Source organism: Diceros bicornis, chromosome 35, assembly GCF_020826845.1.
Source record: "Diceros bicornis minor isolate mBicDic1 chromosome 35, mDicBic1.mat.cur, whole genome shotgun sequence".
NCBI classification, from domain to species: Eukaryota; Metazoa; Chordata; class Mammalia; order Perissodactyla; family Rhinocerotidae; genus Diceros; species Diceros bicornis.
Genome location: NC_080774.1, coordinates 32,774,782 through 32,792,875, shown reverse-complemented (window position 1 = coordinate 32,792,875; position 18,094 = coordinate 32,774,782). Strand labels below are relative to the sequence as shown.

General features: G+C 64.2%; 1 protein-coding gene across 7 annotated transcripts in view; it reads left to right on the top strand.

Annotated features, from left to right (window-relative positions):
* Window positions 1-17,766, top strand: part of LOC131398543 (splicing regulator ARVCF) — a 48,589-nt gene extending 30,823 nt beyond the window's left edge. For 2 of the 7 annotated variants that reach the window (XM_058532183.1, XM_058532185.1), the window contains exons 4-19: window positions 6,090-6,248; window positions 6,443-6,969; window positions 7,964-8,463; window positions 9,114-9,297; window positions 10,159-10,276; window positions 10,705-10,876; window positions 12,585-12,656; window positions 13,938-14,065; window positions 14,378-14,528; window positions 14,822-15,020; window positions 15,092-15,203; window positions 15,301-15,391; window positions 15,747-15,800; window positions 16,251-16,336; window positions 16,944-17,063; window positions 17,495-17,765. In XM_058532183.1, coding sequence (XP_058388166.1) covers window positions 6,090-6,248; window positions 6,443-6,969; window positions 7,964-8,463; window positions 9,114-9,297; window positions 10,159-10,276; window positions 10,705-10,876; window positions 12,585-12,656; window positions 13,938-14,065; window positions 14,378-14,528; window positions 14,822-15,020; window positions 15,092-15,203; window positions 15,301-15,391; window positions 15,747-15,800; window positions 16,251-16,336; window positions 16,944-17,051 — 2,661 coding nt within the window. In that variant the 3' untranslated portion in view covers window positions 17,052-17,063; window positions 17,495-17,765. Of the gene's footprint in view, window positions 1-684; window positions 744-3,365; window positions 4,800-6,089; window positions 6,249-6,442; window positions 6,970-7,963; window positions 8,464-9,113; window positions 9,298-10,158; window positions 10,277-10,704; window positions 10,877-12,584; window positions 12,657-13,937; window positions 14,066-14,377; window positions 14,529-14,821; window positions 15,021-15,091; window positions 15,204-15,300; window positions 15,392-15,746; window positions 15,801-16,250; window positions 16,337-16,943; window positions 17,064-17,494 lie in introns of those variants that run through there. The other 5 variants (XM_058532187.1, XM_058532189.1, XM_058532186.1 and 2 more) reach the window with 5 other exon arrangements.
* The last annotated feature ends 328 nt before the right edge of the window (window positions 17,767-18,094 follow it).

Below are 18,094 nucleotides of genomic sequence, written 5' to 3'. Positions count from 1 at the left end.
GTCACCCAACAGTTGGGTTCCCCGCTCCGCTGTTTGTTCTCTGACACTCCTCAGAGAGTGGGGGGACTCTGGGCCTCTGTGTCTTGATGGGGAGAACCCAAGACAAAGGGGGTCAGTGCACAGCCATTTGCCAGGTCCCAGTGGAGCTCTGTGGGGACACTTCTTTGGGGGGACTGTGGTGAGGGGTGGGCAGGAGTCTGGGGCTGGATCTGGGAGACCTGAGAGATCTTGCAGTGTAACTACCCACTTCACAAAAGGGAAAACTGAGTCGCAGCCAGGATGAGCAGCTCGTGCCAGTGAGGGTGGCCTTGTGCTCTGTCCATGGCCGCACTGGCTTCTGCTCTGCCAGAACTCAGTTTCCCCAACTCCACAGGGGGAGGGGCGTGTGAACCCCTTTACCGGGGGCAAACCGAGGCCTGGGGAGGAGGCCAAAGTTACTCGGCGGGAAAATGTCACCCCCGCGGGATGGCCGTGGGGAGGGGGGAAGAACCGTGAGCGGCTGCGGGAGACTTAGGGGCGACCGGCCGGCCGGCAGGAGAGCGCCGCCCCGCCCGCCCGGGCGCGGCCCCGCCCGATTGGCTGCTCGCCGTGACCGCCGCCGGATCCGCCCCCGCGGGGAGCGAGTCCGCCGAGCCCGAACCCGAGCGGCCCGGGCGCCGGAGCCGAGCCGCCTCTAGCCGCTGCTGCTGCCCGCGCCGGCCCGCGCCGCCGAGCTCGGCCCGATGCCGGCCGAGCTCAGACAGGTTGGAGGGAACTTGTCCCGGGCGCGGGGGCACCGTCCCGGGGGCTCGGCGGCGGAGGGCGGGGCGCCGGCCTTCCCGAGAGGACCGCTTTTGTTCCGCGGAGCCGCCGTCGGGAGGCGGCTATTGTCTGGGCTCCGGCCGGCGCGTCTGGCCCCGGGGCCAGGCGGCGTGGCGGAGTGAGCGCGCCGCCCTGGGGGGCTGTGCAAGGCGCGGGAGGGGCCGCGGGGTCTCCAGTGCCCCTCCCCGGCGGCCGGGCCCCGGGGCCCCGGGCGGCGCGACCCTGCGCGGGGAGCGGGTGCGGAACCAGGTGGGCTCGCTCCCGGCCCGGCGCCCAGGACAGGTGCTGGAGCCGGGGGTAGGGGGTGACGGCCTTCCCGAGTCCAGCCCACATCCATGAGCCATACTGTGGCTCAAATCCCGCCAGCTCCCCCCGCCCCAGGCTCCTCCATCTCTGGGGCAGTCAGTGGCCAGACCCTGGGGGCCGCAGCAGGGGCACACAGCACGCAGGGGCTCTCTATGCGGGAGGTAGGCCGAGTCTGGAGAGGGCAGCCCCGCTGGGACTCCATTCCCTGGGGGCTCTTCGGCCTCCCCTCCCTTCGCGTTCCGGACGCGGGTCCGACACTGGGGACCTGCGAAGGAGCTTCCGGAGCTTTAATGGAAGCCCTGTCTGCGCGGCAGCCACGTGAAGGGGGCTGGGGGACGCCCTGCCCGCATGGAGAGGTGGGATGGGGTCTCCGAGGAAAACCCCGGGCAGCTGGCCTCCCAGTACTGGGGTTGAGTACTGGGCATGGGGGCAGCCTGCACTCTTTGCTCAGAGGGGGCGGGGTCCAGGAAGGAGCGAGGAGACAGGCCCCTTGTGGTGGGAAGTAGGTCACCCACACCCCAGCCCACCTAGACAGCTGAGTCCCTGCTTGCTGTGTGTCCCTGCTGCGGCCCCCAGGGTCTGGCCACTGACTGCCCCAGAGATGGAGGAGCCGGGAGGGGGGGGCGGGGGGGAGTAGGCTGGCGGGATTTGAGCCACAGTATGGCTCATGGATGTGGGCTGGGCTCAGGGAAGCTGGGGTAGGTGACAGCCAGCCCTCCTTTCCCTCCCCTACAAGCCTGCTCCCCCCAGCCTGCTGGGCCCCTGCACCCCCTTGGCCTCTCTGCCACTCAGCATGGCAGGTGGATTGCTGCTGCTGAGGGATGAGCTCCTGTCTGCCAGGGCTGGGGAGAGGCGGTGGACCCCAAGGGAGAGGGCATCTGTGGTGGCCAAGGGCTTGCTCCCTGGTGGGAGATGCAAGCCGGGCTTGTCCTGGACTCCACGCAGGATGGGCATGCTGGTTGGAGGGCTGTCACTTCTCCACTTCTCCATTCATTTGTCCAGCGTAGCCGTCTTGTGCCCTCTGGGGGCCTGGCCCTCAGGGTTGTGGGAGCCAGGTGTGGATCCCACCTTAATCTGTACCCTGTGTGTGCTGGTGGGGCCATGGGCAGAGTGAGCCACTTGCCTCAGTTTGTTCTTTATGATACAGACCGTGGGTGCTTATCTGCCAAGTGCAGGCGGGGTAGGTAAATCGATGCCTCCAGGACCTCAGTCCAGCCCCCCAGTAAAACTTGGCTTGTTTTCTCTGTCCCCTCCCTCTGCCATTCCCACATGCACTCTGGAGGCTGTTGTGGGCTTTTGCCCAGGTGGCAGCCCCTCTGCATTGTCCCACACCTCACTTTTCTGCTCCCCATGCTCCACGGGTCTGGCCGCAAAGGCGCTACCCAGCCTGTCCCACCGCCTTGACCCCTGGGTCCTTCCCGTTTCTGCACAAAGAAGCTGAGCCCCAGGGGTGTGACGGGGCCCAGGGCCCTCACACCGTGCTCGGTCCTCTGCTTCTGGGGACCCTCTTGAGAGCAGTCGCGGGTGGTTGGGTCCACCTTTCTGGGGTACCGGCCACTCCAGCCCCTGGCGTGGAGTCTTGTGCCAGGCCCATCCCACAAGTTCAAGGAAGCTCAGGGGAAACTCCAGGCCTGGACAGCAGCCCCTTCCTGGGTCAGGCCCGGTGGCTGTGGATCAGCTGGACCATGGATGGGAGTGCTGTGGGACAGATTTGGGCCCTGGAGGTTGGTGATGGGAGGCTGGGCAGTGGTCCCAGCGAGAGGGGCAAGGATGAGGCCAGCTCGGGAAGGGATGACAAGAGACAGCTGACAGGACGTGGCAAGATTTGGGTTGTGGAGGAAGGCTGGGGGTGGTGTTTCAGTCTGATGTCTAGGGTGCAGAGGGAACCTGGGGCTGCAGAGCCATGGATTCCTGAGGGTGCACCAGTCTGGGTAGGTGGACATGGGACATGGGGCCATAGAGCAGGGACTTAAGGCTGGATGAGGATCCATGCACCCTGGTCAGCTGCCTCTGTTGAGCGCCGACTGTGTGCTGGTCGTTAGCCCACGATCCCACGTCCTGGCCCTGAAGGTGTTGCAGAGGCCCGAGCCACGGGTCCACTTTGGGCCTCTCCCTACCCTAGGCCTCAGTTCTGCCATCTGCTGCCTGCTCTGAGACCCCGCAGTGGACCTCTGGGTGGGTGGTTGAGGGAGGGGATGGGGATGTGTGCATGTACGAGGGCCTCTGGCGACAGTGGGTGCTGTTAGGAGAGCACGCAGATTGATGTGCTCGGACCTGTGGGCTGGGCTGGGTGCTCATGCACACGCGTGTACATGTACCTGTCCCTGTGGGAGGGACCAGGTACGTGCATGTGTGTGTCCAGGTCCCTGTCTGCGTCTGTGTGCCCAGGCATGTGTAACGGGGCCGGACCTTCCCATGATCACCAGCTGACTCACGCTCCCGCCCGCCTGCCTGCACGTGTGAAATCATTGCCCATTTTTAGCTCCCTGAGGTCATGTGCCAGCAGGGGCTCTTGGGGCCCCGGGATCCCGCTGCAAGGCTGCCCAGGCTGGGTGTTAGTGGGCGATGCTGCAGGGTTACCAGGCCTTGTTGGGGGCCCCTGGCTCTCCTGGGCCCCCCATCCCCTCATCCCCCCAACTCTGCAATGTCAGACCGTCACCACAGGCTGGAGTGAGAAGAATAAGCTGGGCCTCATAGTGGCATTGAGGTCCAAGATGAGCTTCTCCCTCCTCACTGCCACTGGTTAGCTAGGGAGTAGGGGGCTCTTCTCTGAGAGTTAATATATGCAGATGTATTATTATACTACTATACATTGTAGTCCTAAGGGGCCATGGCCCACCGGCAGTGTCCCCAACACTCCCGGGTCCCCTTAAGTCTGTCTTGCTCCTCCCCTTCCCCCCTCCCCGCACTTGCAGCCCCTGGACCCCAGCAGAGAGAGCTCAGCCCCTGCCACACATTTGCTCCCGCAGTTCCCAAATACAGATGGGGCATCTGAGGCCTTGGCGGCAGTGACAGGCTGTCCCTGAACTTCTTCCTGCTCCAGAACCGTCTCAGCTCCCCAGTGCCCTGAAGTGCAGGCTGCCCTGCATGGCAGCCCACCAGTGTGCCCCCACTCTGGGCCTCAGTTTACTTTTCTTTCCCTGAGAACAGTGTTTCTCCTTCCTGGCCAGGTCCCCAACAGGCATTCCACGCACATCCCAAGACTGAGAAGGTGGTAACCAAGGCCACCTGAGGGGTGAGGTGTGACTGAAAGGCTTTGCAAAATTGCCTTCCCTGTGGGTGCCTGAGGTTCCCAATTAGGAGACTGTGAGGTCCAGGTGAATGCCGCCCCTCTGTCAGGCGTCTTTCCCTTTTCATAAAATCACGAGTTGTCCTCTGAGGCCCTGCTTCTGGGAGAGGGGGTTGCATTCTGTGGCCTCTTTCTTCCTGTGTCACCAGAGCCCAAGGGATGCTCCTGTCCTAACATGTTGGTGCAGGCCTCTTCCTGGACCCCTGAAGAGGCTGCAGGAGCCTAGAACCTCAACACCTCTTGCAGCTCCAGGGGTCAAGCATTCCTTCAGGACAGGACTTCAACCTGGGGAAGCTTCCCGCCCTGGGGTCTGCAGGAGGCAGGCCCTGCAGGCAGCTCTGGGCGCCTTGCACAGCTCCCAAGCCTAAGGACAGGAGCAGAGTAGGGCTCCGATGCCAGGCAGGTGAGGATGTGAGCTGCTGGCCTTCCCTGGGCTCTCCTCTGCGTTTGTGCAGGCCTCGGGGCCAGGGGCCTGGGCAAGGGACCCATCCTGCAAGGCACAGGGCCTGGGCTGTGGAGCAGGGCCTGTCCTCCTGCTGACCCCGCCCTGGCTGCCTGCCCACCTTGGCTGGGATTTCATCCCCTACCCATCCTGGCCAGATGCTGATCCCAGGACGTTGGTGCTGTGCAGGGGACCCACCTGGTCAGAAGCCAGGGGTAGACTGTGGCTCTCGGACTCCTGTGCCACTCAGCGCAGCAGGGCTCTGGCCTAGCTCTGCTGTGGGCCAGTCTGTCCTCTTTGAGCCTCAGTTTCTCCACTGGCCGGTAGGCATGTGGACCTTAGAAAGCCCTCTGTCCAGAGATCGTCTTGCCTGGAATTCCCCATGGTCATACCCTACAGGGACCGGATGGCAAGGGGAGCCACAGGTTGAGAATGAGGCAAGTGGCCAAGAGCCGAGGAGACCAGGGGAGTGTGCAGGGAGAGGACACAGGATTCCTGTCAAGGACCAGCTGGGTCCCCTCGGCCTGAATCTACCCTCTCTGGGCCCTGATATGACACCCAGGGTCTTGGTGGGGAACACTGGCCACTGGCCCGAGCGAGGTAGGGCCAGGCTGTGCCCATCAATACCCCAAGAGTGTCCGGGCTGGAAGGAGCGAGGGTGTGTTGGTGCTCTGAGCGTACAGGGCATTCTGGAAGCTGAGTATTTCTGTCCCATGAGGGCGTCTGGCTGGCCTTGGGGACGGCAGGAGCCTAGGTGTGCTCCAGGGAGTCAGCGCGCGGTGCTGCAACTGTCCCCCCAAGGCCTCTGCACCACGGTTTCTGGGGCGAGGCAGGGAGGAGGCCCAGACACCAGGAGGGCCCAGCCAGCGGTGGCGAGCAGTGTTGGGAGAGCATCCTCCCGGCCTCCAGAAGCCTGTGGCAGCCAGACCCTGGAACTCAGACAGGGCTGCCTAAGACTGCACCACTGGGGTCCAGGGCCTTATTTGCCAGCTCATCCCGCGGAGGCCCTGGAATGGGGGGACACGTCTCCAGGGCCCCATGAGATGGGGCGATAGGGCAAGGTCAGCCCCTCGGCACTTAGAGGCAGGAACATGCTACTGCCTTCACCAGCTGGGGCTGAGACAGCCCTGGGGTCGGTGGGTTCCAGGGCAGGGAAGGAGGCCCTCTGGCGTCCAGGCCAGCGCGAGCATCGGCACTCCAGGGCAGGGTGAGCAGTGGGTCCTTCCACTGATGCCCACCCCCTTCACCCAGGAGCAGAGCCCGGGCAGCCAGGCCTCACTGGCCACCATGCCGGAGGCACCCGAAGTGCTGGAGGAGACAGTGACAGTGGAGGAGGACCCTGGCACACCCACCTCCCATGTGTCCATTGTCACATCAGAAGACGGCACTACCCGGCGCACTGAGACCAAGGTACGACCGGGCCCAGGCAGCGGGCATGTCGGCTTTGCAGCCGCAGTTGTCCTGTTTGCTGAGTGGGCGCCTGTCCCGGCCTCCCAGGGGCTGCCCATTGTTTGGGTGGAAAACTGAGGCCACCTTGGCCCCACTGGGGCAGTGTCTGAGCCCCTTGGGCTGCCCAGCCCACTGGCCATCCGCTTACCCACCAGGTCACCAAGACAGTCAAGACGGTGACCACACGAACAGTGCGCCAGGTGCCTGTGGGCCCAGACGGCCTCCCCCTGTTGGATGGCGGCCCCCCACTAGGCCCCTTTGCCGATGGCCCCCTGGACCGGCACTTCTTGCTGCTCGGGGGAGGCCCGGCAGCCACACTCTCCCGTGCCTACCTCAGCAGCGGGAGCGGCTTTCCCGAAGGCCCCGAGACCCGTGACGTCCCCAGCTATGGCAGCCTGTCCCGTGGGCTGGGCGTGCGGCCCTCGCATGGTGGCCCCCTTGGCCCAGGCCCTGGTGATGGCTGCTTCACACTGCCTGGCCGCTGTGAGGCCTTCCCCATGGGCCCTGAGCCTGTGCCACCAGCTGGCCGCTCCCAGCCTGAGCGCTTCCAGGCAGAGCCCTATGGCTTGGAGGATGACACGCGCAGCCTGGCTGCTGACGACGAGGGTGGCCCGGACCTGGAGCCTGACTATGGCACCACCATGAGAAGGAGGCCTGACTGTGGGCGGGGCCTTCGCACCAGGTGAGTACTTTGTGCCCTGCCTCCGCCTCCAGGAAGTCTGCCTTCCATTCCTCTGCCACAGAGTACCCCACAGGTAGTCTAGCTGCTGAGGCCAAGTTAGTCATGCACACATTAGTTTGAGTTGGCCTCGCCTCTTCTCAAGGACAGCAACAAGGGAAGGCTTTGGGATGGTGAACGTTGTACTGGGCACCGTCCCTGCGGTCTGGGGCATGAGAGAAGCTGGTGATGGTGCCTGACACTTGCTCCAGCCAGATGGCCATGAAGACACGAGCACAAGAGGCTCAGGGCGTTTCTCTGAGCTGGAGGCCCCAGCCTCTCCCCAGGACTCAGTTTCCCCCATGCTCAGTAGCAACCAGAACCCATGCCCCCCGGCCCTTCCTGGCGCTGCCTCTGGTTCTGTCCTCTCTGCCCTCAGGTTCACTGTCTATAGAGTGGGAACATGACCACAGCCTGGGTCTGGATTATGCTGCATGACCATGGGCTAGACACCTGATACCTCCTGGCCGCAATCCTTCCCCTAGGAAGCAGATTTGATGGTGACAGCCCACAAGGACATGTTGTGCCCTGGGGGACTAGTGGCCTGAATGCCCTTCAGATCCTCTCACCAGGATGGCCATTTGCAGGGAAGGTCACCTCCTGCCCCCACATCCTGGCACCAGCCAGACATGTGCCTTATGGGAAGGTGGCACCCCCAGTTGTGGACAAATGTTTCATAGAAATACATTTAGCTCAGAGTCGGGGAACACTGCCTGGTGGTGGGAGTGAGTGAACTCTCTGTCTGGGAGGGATACAAGCCGTATGACGATTGGCTGGGATTTGGCTCTGTCGTTGGCTCTGAGCCAGTTCTTGCTGGGCGGGGTCTGACTCTCAGCACCCACCCAGTGCTTGGGGACAGTGCTCTAGGCCCAGCCCCTGCCTCCATAGGTTCATGGTCCCCTGGGGCAGGGCTGGCAGCCGCCGAGAAGGCGTTCCAATGCCCTGCTCTCCTGCACAGGGCCCGTGAGGACGTGGCGGATGATGGCGGCGAGCTGATGGAGGAGCGGCCCCCGTTCCCGGCCATGACTGCACCCCTCGCCCAGCCAGAACGGGGCAGCCTGGGTAGCCTGGACCGGGTGGTGCGGCACTCACCTTCAGTTGACAGTGCCCGCAAGGAGCCGCGCTGGCGGGACCCGGAGCTGCCTGAGGTTCTGGCCATGCTGCAGCACCCTGTGGACCCCGTGAAGGCCAACGCGGCCGCCTACCTGCAGCACCTGTGCTTCGAGAACGAGGGTGTCAAGCGTCGTGTGCGGCAGCTGCGGGGGCTGCCTCTGCTTGTGGCCCTGCTGGACCACCCGAGGGCGGAGGTGCGGCGACGGGCCTGCGGGGCTCTGCGGAACCTCTCCTATGGCCGAGACACCGACAACAAGGCTGCCATCCGGGACTGCGGCGGCGTGCCCGCCTTGGTGCGCCTGCTGCGGGCCGCTCGAGACAACGAGGTCCGCGAGCTCGTCACAGGTGAGTGGCATCCAGCTGCCCTGCATCCCCCAGGAAGAGAGGAGAGCAGGGCTCGGCCAGGGAAAGCACCCCATTTAGTCAGGCGTCCCAGCTGCCGGGGCAGGTTCCCAGTCTCTCTGCCTCTGACTTCGCTGCCACAGGTGGGGCTGGTGCCGGGCTCCTCAGGAGGCCCCCTCCTCACCTGGCCCCATGTCCCCATGACAACTCCTCCGGGTCCAGCATCCCTGGTCCCACCCCCAACAGGGCAGTGGTGGAGATTGTGCCTTGTGGGACCCAAGTGGCCAGGCAGGGTCACGTGACCGCCTCTTGGCATGGCCCCAGGAGTGGTAGTCCCACCTGCCCACGTGGCTGGGAAGGGGTGAGGAAGAGAAGGCACCTACTGTGTCCAGCCCCAGGTCCTTGCCAGTCCCTCCTCTGCATCCCATTCCCTCTGGGGCTCCCTCCCCAGCCGGGAGCTGCTGCTGGGCGCTATGTGCATGTCTTGCCCGGGCCAGGGCGGGCTCCTAGGGCCTCTCATGGCTTTCGTCACTACTACCTTCTGGTGTGAGCTGGGACACGCAGAGGGTGGGGCGGGTCCTGAGTGGGGTCAGGTGGGGAGGAAAGGAGGGCAGTGCCGTGGTCAGCACTGGCTGGTCGGTGGCACCCTACAGGCACACTCTGGAACCTGTCATCTTATGAGCCCCTGAAGATGGTCATCATTGATCACGGCTTGCAGACGCTGACCCATGAGGTCATTGTGCCCCACTCGGGGTGGGAGCGCGAGCCCAACGAGGACTCTAAGCCACGGGATGCCGAGTGGACAACTGTCTTCAAGAACACGTCAGGCTGCTTGAGGTGTGGGGGCCAGGCTCGGGCACTCCCCACGCAGCCGCCCAGGGCTATTCTCTGTCAAGGGGGCAGGAGCCGGCACCAGAGCCTGCGTGCACACCTGGGGACAGCTGTCCTGGGGACTCCCACGTCCTCGTGTCCCAGATAACATGGAAGATGGCTAGCCGCCCCAGTCTTAGGAGCTTCAGAGCTATGTCACAATTTCTGTCGAGTCCTGAGAAAGGGGCCTAACTGGGGCTGTACTCATCCCCCAGGGCAGCCTCTGGACAAAGTCCGCCACCCTCTCAGGGGGTACCCCACAGCTCCAGTCCTACCCAGCTTCCACCCACTTTCCCATCACTGACGTCCAGGGGAGGGGGAGCCAGGACCCTCGTCTCTAGTCTGCCTTGGAGGCCTCATCCCACCTCCTTTTGACCTTTGCCCTCCCCTTCCTTCCCTGGGAGGCCCTGCAGAGACCACACAGGCAGTCCTGGGTCCCCATGGTCCTGCATGTCCACCGGGACGTGCTCCCATGGCCCTACAGAGTCTCAACCTCGGCAAGGCGGAGCCCAGAGCTGCCACTCAGGCAAGGGAAGCGCAGAGTTGCCTGTGCAGGGATTCAGGTCTCTGGACCCACTTCTGTCTCTTTCCAATTCAGCTGGGAGTCAGGGAAGCCAGGTGCCAGGCAGGGGCTACCTCCTGGGGTCCCAGTGGTCAGGCCACCACTGCTCCACATTCACTATGCTCCAGGCTGGTGTCATCTGCCCGCAGCCCCAACAGGGTGATGTCAGAGCTGTTTTGCAGATGAAGACAAGACCCCGAGGCCAGGTGGGGCCGGGGGAGTTCCCGTGGGAGCTGGGGTCACGGGGATTGCTCTTGGCCACCCAGGAACGTGAGCTCGGATGGTGTGGAAGCCCGGCGGCGGCTCCGGGAGTGTGAAGGGCTGGTGGACGCACTCCTGCACGCCCTGCAGTCGGCCGTGGGCAGGAAGGACACGGACAACAAGGTGGGCGGGGCAGGGCGGGTCCAGGAGATACCTCTCGGGCAGGATCAGTTTCAGCCTCCCACAGAGAGTTGGGGAGAAGGAGCAGGAACGGGGCCCAGGGGGCCTGAACCGTCTGGGTAGCACAGAGGGGCACAGGCATGCAGGTCTGTGGCAGTGCCCTGGGCATGGGCCACCTTGTAGTGGCCACAGTGTGCAGTGGGCTTGCCATGGAGCCCCAGACGAGGTCCTACATACAGTAGGCATTCCACCCTTTTTCTCCCTGGGCCCCTCCCTGGGGGTGCTCACCTGTGTGGGCCCCCTAGGTTAGGCTTCCCTGTCTACACTCCTGGTCCCCTCCACGCGTGCTGGATGGGGCCATTCTTCCCTGGGAGGGTCAGCTGTCCCCAAGCCCACCTGGCCCTGCCCCACCAGCTTTCCTCTCCCCACAGTCTGTGGAGAACTGCGTCTGCATCATGCGGAACCTGTCCTACCACGTGCATAAGGAGGTACCCGGGGCTGAAAGGTACCAGGAGGCTGAGCCTGGGCCCCCGGGGAGTGCTGCGGGCCCCCAGCGCCTGAGGCGGGATGACGCCGGCTGCTTCAGTGGCAAGAAGGCCAAAGGTGTGTGAGTAGGACTGGGGTATCACTCTAGGAGGCTCTCCACACCCATGGCAGGCAGTCCTGCCTGGAGCCTGGAGCCCAGGCCTCCTGGAGGCCAGAGGCCACCTGGTCAGCTCCCGATGGGCAGGCGGGGAAGCAGGGAGCCAGGGAGGGTGTGCCACTCTGGGGCACACAGCAGACAGGCACCGCCTTCCCTCATCTGCACTGTGGGGCCCCCAGGGGAGGGCAGGAGGGACCCCAGGTGGTGTCTCTGTTAGTGCCTGGACCCGGTTCCTCAGCTCTGGGAAGGTTCTGTAGGCCCAAGTTGGGAAAGTGCTGAAGAGGATGCTGCCTCCTGGCGTTTGCAAAGCACCTGAAGACCTGAGAAGCCCTGAGGGCAGCACCCTCCCACCTTTACACCATCCACACCGCATTTGCCAGGTGCACGTTCCAGGGACCTACATTCCCTGGCACCTATCAGGTGGAGTCTGTGCACCGCCTTTACCTGCCCACCCATGTGGGTCTGTTCCGACCGCAGGCCTCCCCCTCCCTGCCCTACTTGTGGGCATTCGGTCCTCAGAAGTAATCGGGGTGAGGTTCCATGGCTGCCTGCTCAACCTAGGGTGTTGGAATTCGAGGCCTCCTGGGAGGGCATAGGGGGTGCTGCCCGCTCAGGTTCGTCTCCTCTCTCCTGTGCTTCCTCCGGCTGCCCAGAGGAGTGGTTCCATCAAGGTGAGTCCCTGTTTGTCCTGCTGTCCAGGCCTGGCGGGTGCAGTGGGCACCAGGGAGGCACCCTCCACCCCATTGCTCAGACAGTCGTCTCCATGACAACTACAGGGTGTTCCAGCCTCAGGGCCCTGCCCCATCCCCTGTCCTGTCTCTGGGCAGCCATCTCCATGACAACTGTGTGGACGTGACAACGGCAGGAATGTCAGCCCTGGATTGGTTGGGAGGCCAAGGGGCTGTCCCTCTGTAACCTCAGACTCTTTCCCAGTGCTGGGCCTGGAGCTGGGGCAGAGCCAAGGGTGGGTAGGGCCTGGGGTGTGTCTGTCCCCAGGGGCACTAGGGAGCAGAGTCTGCCCCTCCGTGTGGCACAGAGGGACCAGACAAAGGCCCCATGGGACTGGGCAGGGCAGGGGCTCAGATCATCTGCACTCAGCTCTGCTGCCTTCCAAAGGAGGAGAGGCTCCCTCAGCTGAGATGGGGAGGGCAGCTGGAAGGTAGTGAGCTCCACCTGAGGGTGGAGGTCTCTCCTAGCCAGCAGATCCTGAGACTGGGTTGTGGCCCCAGATGGGCAAGTTTCCCCGTGGGTGGGACTTTTGGCTCCAGCCCTGCCTTGCTGTGCAACCAGGCACGTCCTGTCCCTGCCAGCCCTTGGCTTCCATGTCTGTACCTACCTGCCACCCAGCCTGGGCTGCTGGCTCTGGGCAGCTGCAAGGAGGCCTTTGGGGGGTCTGCAGTGCAGCTCCCAGTACCTGGTGGGAGATGAGTCTTCACTGCTGGGGGCAGGGCTGGGACATCCCTAGGCCCCACTGCCACCACTGCCTTCCCCTGGCGACCTACCTGCCCGAACACAGAATGGTGTTCTGCTCTCAGGGCCTTGTGGTGCCCAGTCCTGGACATAGTGGTACTTTCTGGGCTCTGGGCAGGAAAGTGCTGTGCCCAGCCCTCCTGACACACACCTGCCCCCGTAGGGTCCACCTTACCTCCCCCTGCTCTTCTGTTCCAGGGAAGAAGGATGGTGAGATGGACCGGAAATTTGACACGCTGGACCTGCCCAAGCAAAATGAGTCCGCCAAAGGTGAGTGGGCGGAGGCGGAGTTCAGGCCTAGGCCTATCCAGGTGTGAAGCTTTGTGCCACCACGCAGGCCTGAAGGGTCTTGGAGATCCGATGGGGAAACTGAGGCCCACAGGTGTGGGGTTCCTGGGGGACCATCCAGTCCCTGGGCACCTGCTGAGGGTTCAGAATCAGTCAGTACTATGGGTCACTTCAGGCAGGGTGGGGCGACAGAGGCACAGAGAGGCCAGGTGCTTGCCGGGTCACGGGCTGGCGGGGATTGGAGCCAGGTCCTCAGTGAAGGGCAGGGGCTGGCTGGGCAGGGCCTCTGGTGTCAGTCAAGGAGCTCGGGTTTATTCCAAAGGAGCTGGGAGGGTTGCAGTCAGATCCACTACAGAGGCCGGGCCAGGAGATGACCCTGACTCATGCGGGGCAGAGTGGTGCATCGTTCTTGTCCTGCGTGTCTATGGAGTCCTGCTGTGTGTTGGCACCCTTCTGTGCACTAGGAATCTGGCCTGAGTAAGTGAGGTCCGTCCTGGTGAACGCCAGGCCACAGCCCACCCTGCAAGCCCAGATGCCCCCAAGCAGGGTGGAAGGGCCCAGCCGTGGGAAGTCTAGTGGGAAGCATCATACGCAGAGGGACTAGCCTGTGCAAACACCCTGAGGGAGGGACACCCTGAGGGGGGAACGTGCTTGGGGCATTTGGGGAACGGGAAGCCCAGTGAGGCTGGAATGGAGGGAGCAGAGACAACATGAGGATGGGGGAGGAGCACAGGGACAGAGAAGAGGGAGATGTGTCTGGGCACAGACACATGTGGAAGACTCCTCGGCCCTCACCTCTGGAGCGTCATGGGCTAACTGCTGCCAAGGCAGGGCCTCAGTTGATGAGAGACCAGGAGCTGTTGAGCTTCTCAGACAGGGAGGGCGGGCCCTGTTGCTAGGGAGTTTGAGTTGGATTGCTAGGGGAGCAGCCCTGGTTGCTCCCTCCCTCCCCACGCCAGGCCTCCTGGATGCTCCACTGCCAGGCAGGTCTAATCCCATTTCTTTGGCAGCAGGGTCAAGGGCAGAACGACCTCACCCAAACCCACTGCCTCCTCACTGAGCCTGTTCCTCTGTGAATGGGAATGCTTTTCCTCTTGGGTGGCCATAGGGTGCGAATACACCGGTGTTCAACATTCCCTGCCTGCATCCCACCCATTCCTGAGCCCCAGCTCACCCTTGCCCTGGGAGCACTGACTCTAGGAGTGGGGAGAGGGAGTGATGGGGAGGTCTGGGTGACTGTGGGCGCCGGTGCCCTGTGCCCAGGCTTTGAGCTGCTGTACCAGCCTGAGGTCGTCCGCCTCTACCTCTCCCTCCTCACCGAGAGCCGTAACTTCAACACCCTGGAGGCCGCTGCAGGCGCCCTGCAGAACCTCAGCGCCGGCAACTGGACGGTGAGAGACCGGGTCTGGCAGGGAGGGGACAGAGGGAATCCGAGGCACCTCATTGGTCTCTGCCCCTGCCCTTGCCCAGGCTGGGAGGGAGGAGTTGGGACACAGCGCCTCCCCAAGGTCCAGGAGGTTCAGGGCGCAAGGACTGCAAGCGTTGCACCCTGGGCAGTGGGGGTGGAATTGAGCTGCTGGGGTAGGGCTTCCTCAGGAGGGTCCAGCTGGAGGGAGCAGTCAGGGCTCAGGTGGGAGAGTGCCCGGCAGGTGCAGCGCAGCCTCGCGTGCTGAGCACACTCCCTGCCGCCTCCACGGCTGCAGTGGGCCACGTACATCCGCGCCACGGTGCGCAAGGAGCGCGGGCTGCCGGTGCTCGTGGAGCTGCTGCAGTCCGAGACTGACAAGGTGGTGCGCGCTGTCGCCATCGCCCTGCGCAACCTCTCGCTGGACCGGCGCAACAAGGACCTCATCGGTGAGGGCGGCGGCGGGGCGAGCCGGGAAGCGGAACTGGGCGGGCTGCTCGGGGTCCCCGCCAGCGGGGCTGGAGGATAGGTGATTCAGGCGTCTGGCCGACCAGGCGCTCGTCCCAGCTGCGGGAGCTAGTGTCTTCCTGAACCGTCCCAAGGCCTCGCCCCCTGCGCACGGGGTCATCACGGGCATGACCCGGGCATCCTGGAGCTCCAGGCGGGGCGCCCCTCACCCGAATCCCGCCCCTTCCCGCAGGGGCGGGCAGAGGCCTGTCCTAGCACCCGACCCTGCCTTCAGGGAGCTACGCCATGGCCGAACTGGTGCAGAACGTGCGCGATGCGCAGGCTCCGGCGCGATCCGGGGCCCGCCTGGAAGAGGACACGGTGGTGGCAGTGCTCAACACCATCCACGAGATAGTGTCCGACAGCCTGGACAACGCGCGCTCGCTACTGCAGGCCCGTGGCGTGCCCACGCTGGTGGCACTTAGCGCCGCCAGGTGAGCCCGGGGCCTGGAATGGGCGGGGCCTGAGGAGGGCGGGGCGGACGCTGACTCCCGGCCTCCCGCAGCCAATCGGTGCGCGAGGCGAAAGCTGCGTCCCACGTGCTGCAGACCGTGTGGAGCTACAAGGAGTTGCGAGGTGCTCTGCAGAAGGATGGTTGGACCAAGGCGCGCTTCCAGGTGCGGCCTGCCCGGCCTCTCCTCTCTTACCTCGTCAGGCTGGGTCCCCCCAGGGAGCATCCGTGACCGCAACATCTGTTTTATGCCCCCCGCCCAGTCAGCTGCTGCTAACGCCAAGGGGCCGAAGGGAGCACCGAGTCCCGGAGGCTTCGATGACAGCACACTGCCGTTGGTGGACAAGAGCCTTGGTGAGGCCCGGGTGGGGGCGTGGGAACCGTCCGTGAGGTTCAAAAGTGGCTCCTCCATCCAGGTGCACTGGTGGTGACAAGGTGGAGGAAGGAAAAGGCCTTTTTCTGGGAGGATGGCCCCAGGGTGGGGGTCCCCTTTCCCTGCTAGGTTTCCTCCTAGATCCTCTCCACTGGTGGCATCCACATGGGCACCCAGTTAGGGGTGGTGGTGCCAGCGGGCAGAGGCCCAGGGAAAGGGTGCAAAGATGTCAGTAACAGCACCCAAGGTCGCTGAGGCCAACCCTGCCATGCGTTTGTCCGCCCTGGTCCCCCTGCCACTGCTTGCAGCCAGCCAGCGCCTACTCTTGCCTTGCAGAGGGTGAGAAGCCAGGCAGCGGGGACGTGATCCCCATGGAGGCGCTTGGCCCAGGTGAGTGCAGGTGCGGGTCACTTGTTTCTAGTGTGGGGAAGTAAGAGGGGGCTCGAGATGGGCCAGGTGGTTTGCCCTGTGTCTTTGGAGCTGGGAAGGCCTTCCAAGGAGGTGCTGATTGGAAAAGACATTTGGTTTAGGGGTGCTCAGGGAGTAGGGGCGAAGCAGGGAGGGTGGTGCCCAGCTAGAGTCTCTAGTCAGCCAGCTGAGGGGAGGCTGCAGAGTTCTGAGTCGACATGGGCGATCAAGGGAGAGCCTGCAAGGCCCACGCCTCGGTCAGGCAGGTGTTGTGAGAAGACCTGGCACAGGTGTCCAGGATGGGGCTGGGCTGGGCAGTGGGGGCCCCTCCAGATGCGCCCGTCCCAGAGGCTCCCTGCGCCTGGGCTGAGAGGGAGACTGCCTCCAGCAGTGCCTGCCCCTCAGAGTTCCCCTTGTGCCTGTACCCCATAGATGGGTACTCCACCGTGGACCGGAGAGAGCGGAGGGCTCGAGGCAGTGACCCTACAGGGGAGGCCTCTGAGAAGGAACCATTGAAAGTAAGTGACTGTGGGCAGGTGCCCAGGGAGGTGGCATGTCTAGCGGTTGCCTGGAGAGGGGCCCAGACAAGACACTGAGCTTGGTCTGGGGTCGGCCTAGGGTGGTGCTCACCTGCAGGGCAGCTGGGCTGGGAGACGGAGCCCCAGGAGCATTCCCTTCTCATATTGAGCAGACTCCTTGGGAACCTCACATTGCAGTTATCTGTGGGTGTGGGTGGTTAGAAGTTACCAACTGGGAGCCAGGGGCGCGGGACAGAGGGCGCTACCCTGAACGATGTACTGGGCAGGGGAGTCTGAGCAAGCGTGTCTGCACCCTTCTCTGCATGTGTGTGCGTAGGCAAGGGCCTGCCCTGGTCTTGCCTCCATGGCAGCACCTGTCACCTGTTCTGCACCAATCCCTGGGCCTTGGGCACAGCCCTCTGTGCATCCTCAAGTCACTGCATCTGTAGGAGCCCCACTGCCTCACCTCCCCTCCCTCTCAACCTCCCCTCATGCCCCCCCCAGCTCGGACCCAACCAAATGACCAGTGTAGCCCGATCCATCACTTCTGACTAACCTGCTCTGTTCTGCCTCTAATGCTCTCTTGCCCACCGCTCCTCTGCTGCAGCCCGACCCCGGGAGGAAGGCCCCTCCTCCTGGGCCCAGCAGGCCGGCGGTCAGGCTGATGGACGCCGTGGGGGACTCTAGGCCTCAGCCCGTTGACTCCTGGGTCTAGCTTGCATGCCTGGTACGTTCTCTCCTCTGGTTCTTCGTCCCATCCATTCCCCTCCTTAGGGCAGGGGCTTCTCGTTAATCTCTGCTGGCTGCATGCTCTGCTCGCCCTGTGCGCTCCCTTTGGGACCCCGGCTGCGGCAGCCCAAGGCCCATCTGAGGGAAAGGCAGGCTGAGGTCTGAGAGGGGGAGGCCTCCCTGGGCCTGCAGCCCAGCTCAGGCACTGTGCCATCAGGGTCCAGAGAACATGGAGCCAGAGCAGGGATGGTGCCCCCACACCTTCAAATGCCCCAGGCACAGGGCCCTGTAGGACCAGGAAGTCGGGATTGGCCCACGCCACCCACAGCAGCTATCTTGTCCACGCCTCTGTTCACCTAGTGTGTGGAGGCGGCCGCCTAGCCCCCCGGCCGTCCTGCTCAGCCTTCTCCATCCCGTCTCCCTCCTCAGGGCCCGAGCCCAGTCTTCTGTTCTTAGGGACCGGATCACGAAAAGAAGGGAGCTCCAGGGCCGGCCTGTGCAGACCCTGCCGCAGAGCTGGGAGCCCCCTGGTGGCAGCGGTTGGCGGGGCCTCTGGCCAGGGAGTCAGGGCCGGACATTCTGGACACGCCCCCTGGCCGCCCCCTCGCTCCCTCCCTCCTAACTCCCTAGGCCTGCTTAGCTGTTTACTGACTTGGTGCTGTGAGTGAGAGAGAGAGAGAGAGGGAGAGAAGGCGGTGGGGATGCGGGGGCGGGGCCCAGGGCGGCGGCAGCAGAGGGCGCCTGGCTTTGCTTTGGGGCCAATGGAATTGGGGAGTGTGCCCCATCGTGTGCTGTGCTGTGGAGGAGCAGGGCGCGCGGCCCTGGGGACAGGCGGCCGTGCAGGGAGGGGCTCGGGGAAGGGGTTTGACTCCAGAGGGTGGAGGGGGTACCCTGGGCTCGGAGGCCCACCCGCATGGCAGGCAGACCAGGAATATGGGGTGCCCAGGGGGCCGGCCTGGAGAGGCTTTGGAGGCAGTGAGATGGGGGTCAGGCTGTGCGGCCCCCACCCTGCCCTTGATGCCTGGAACC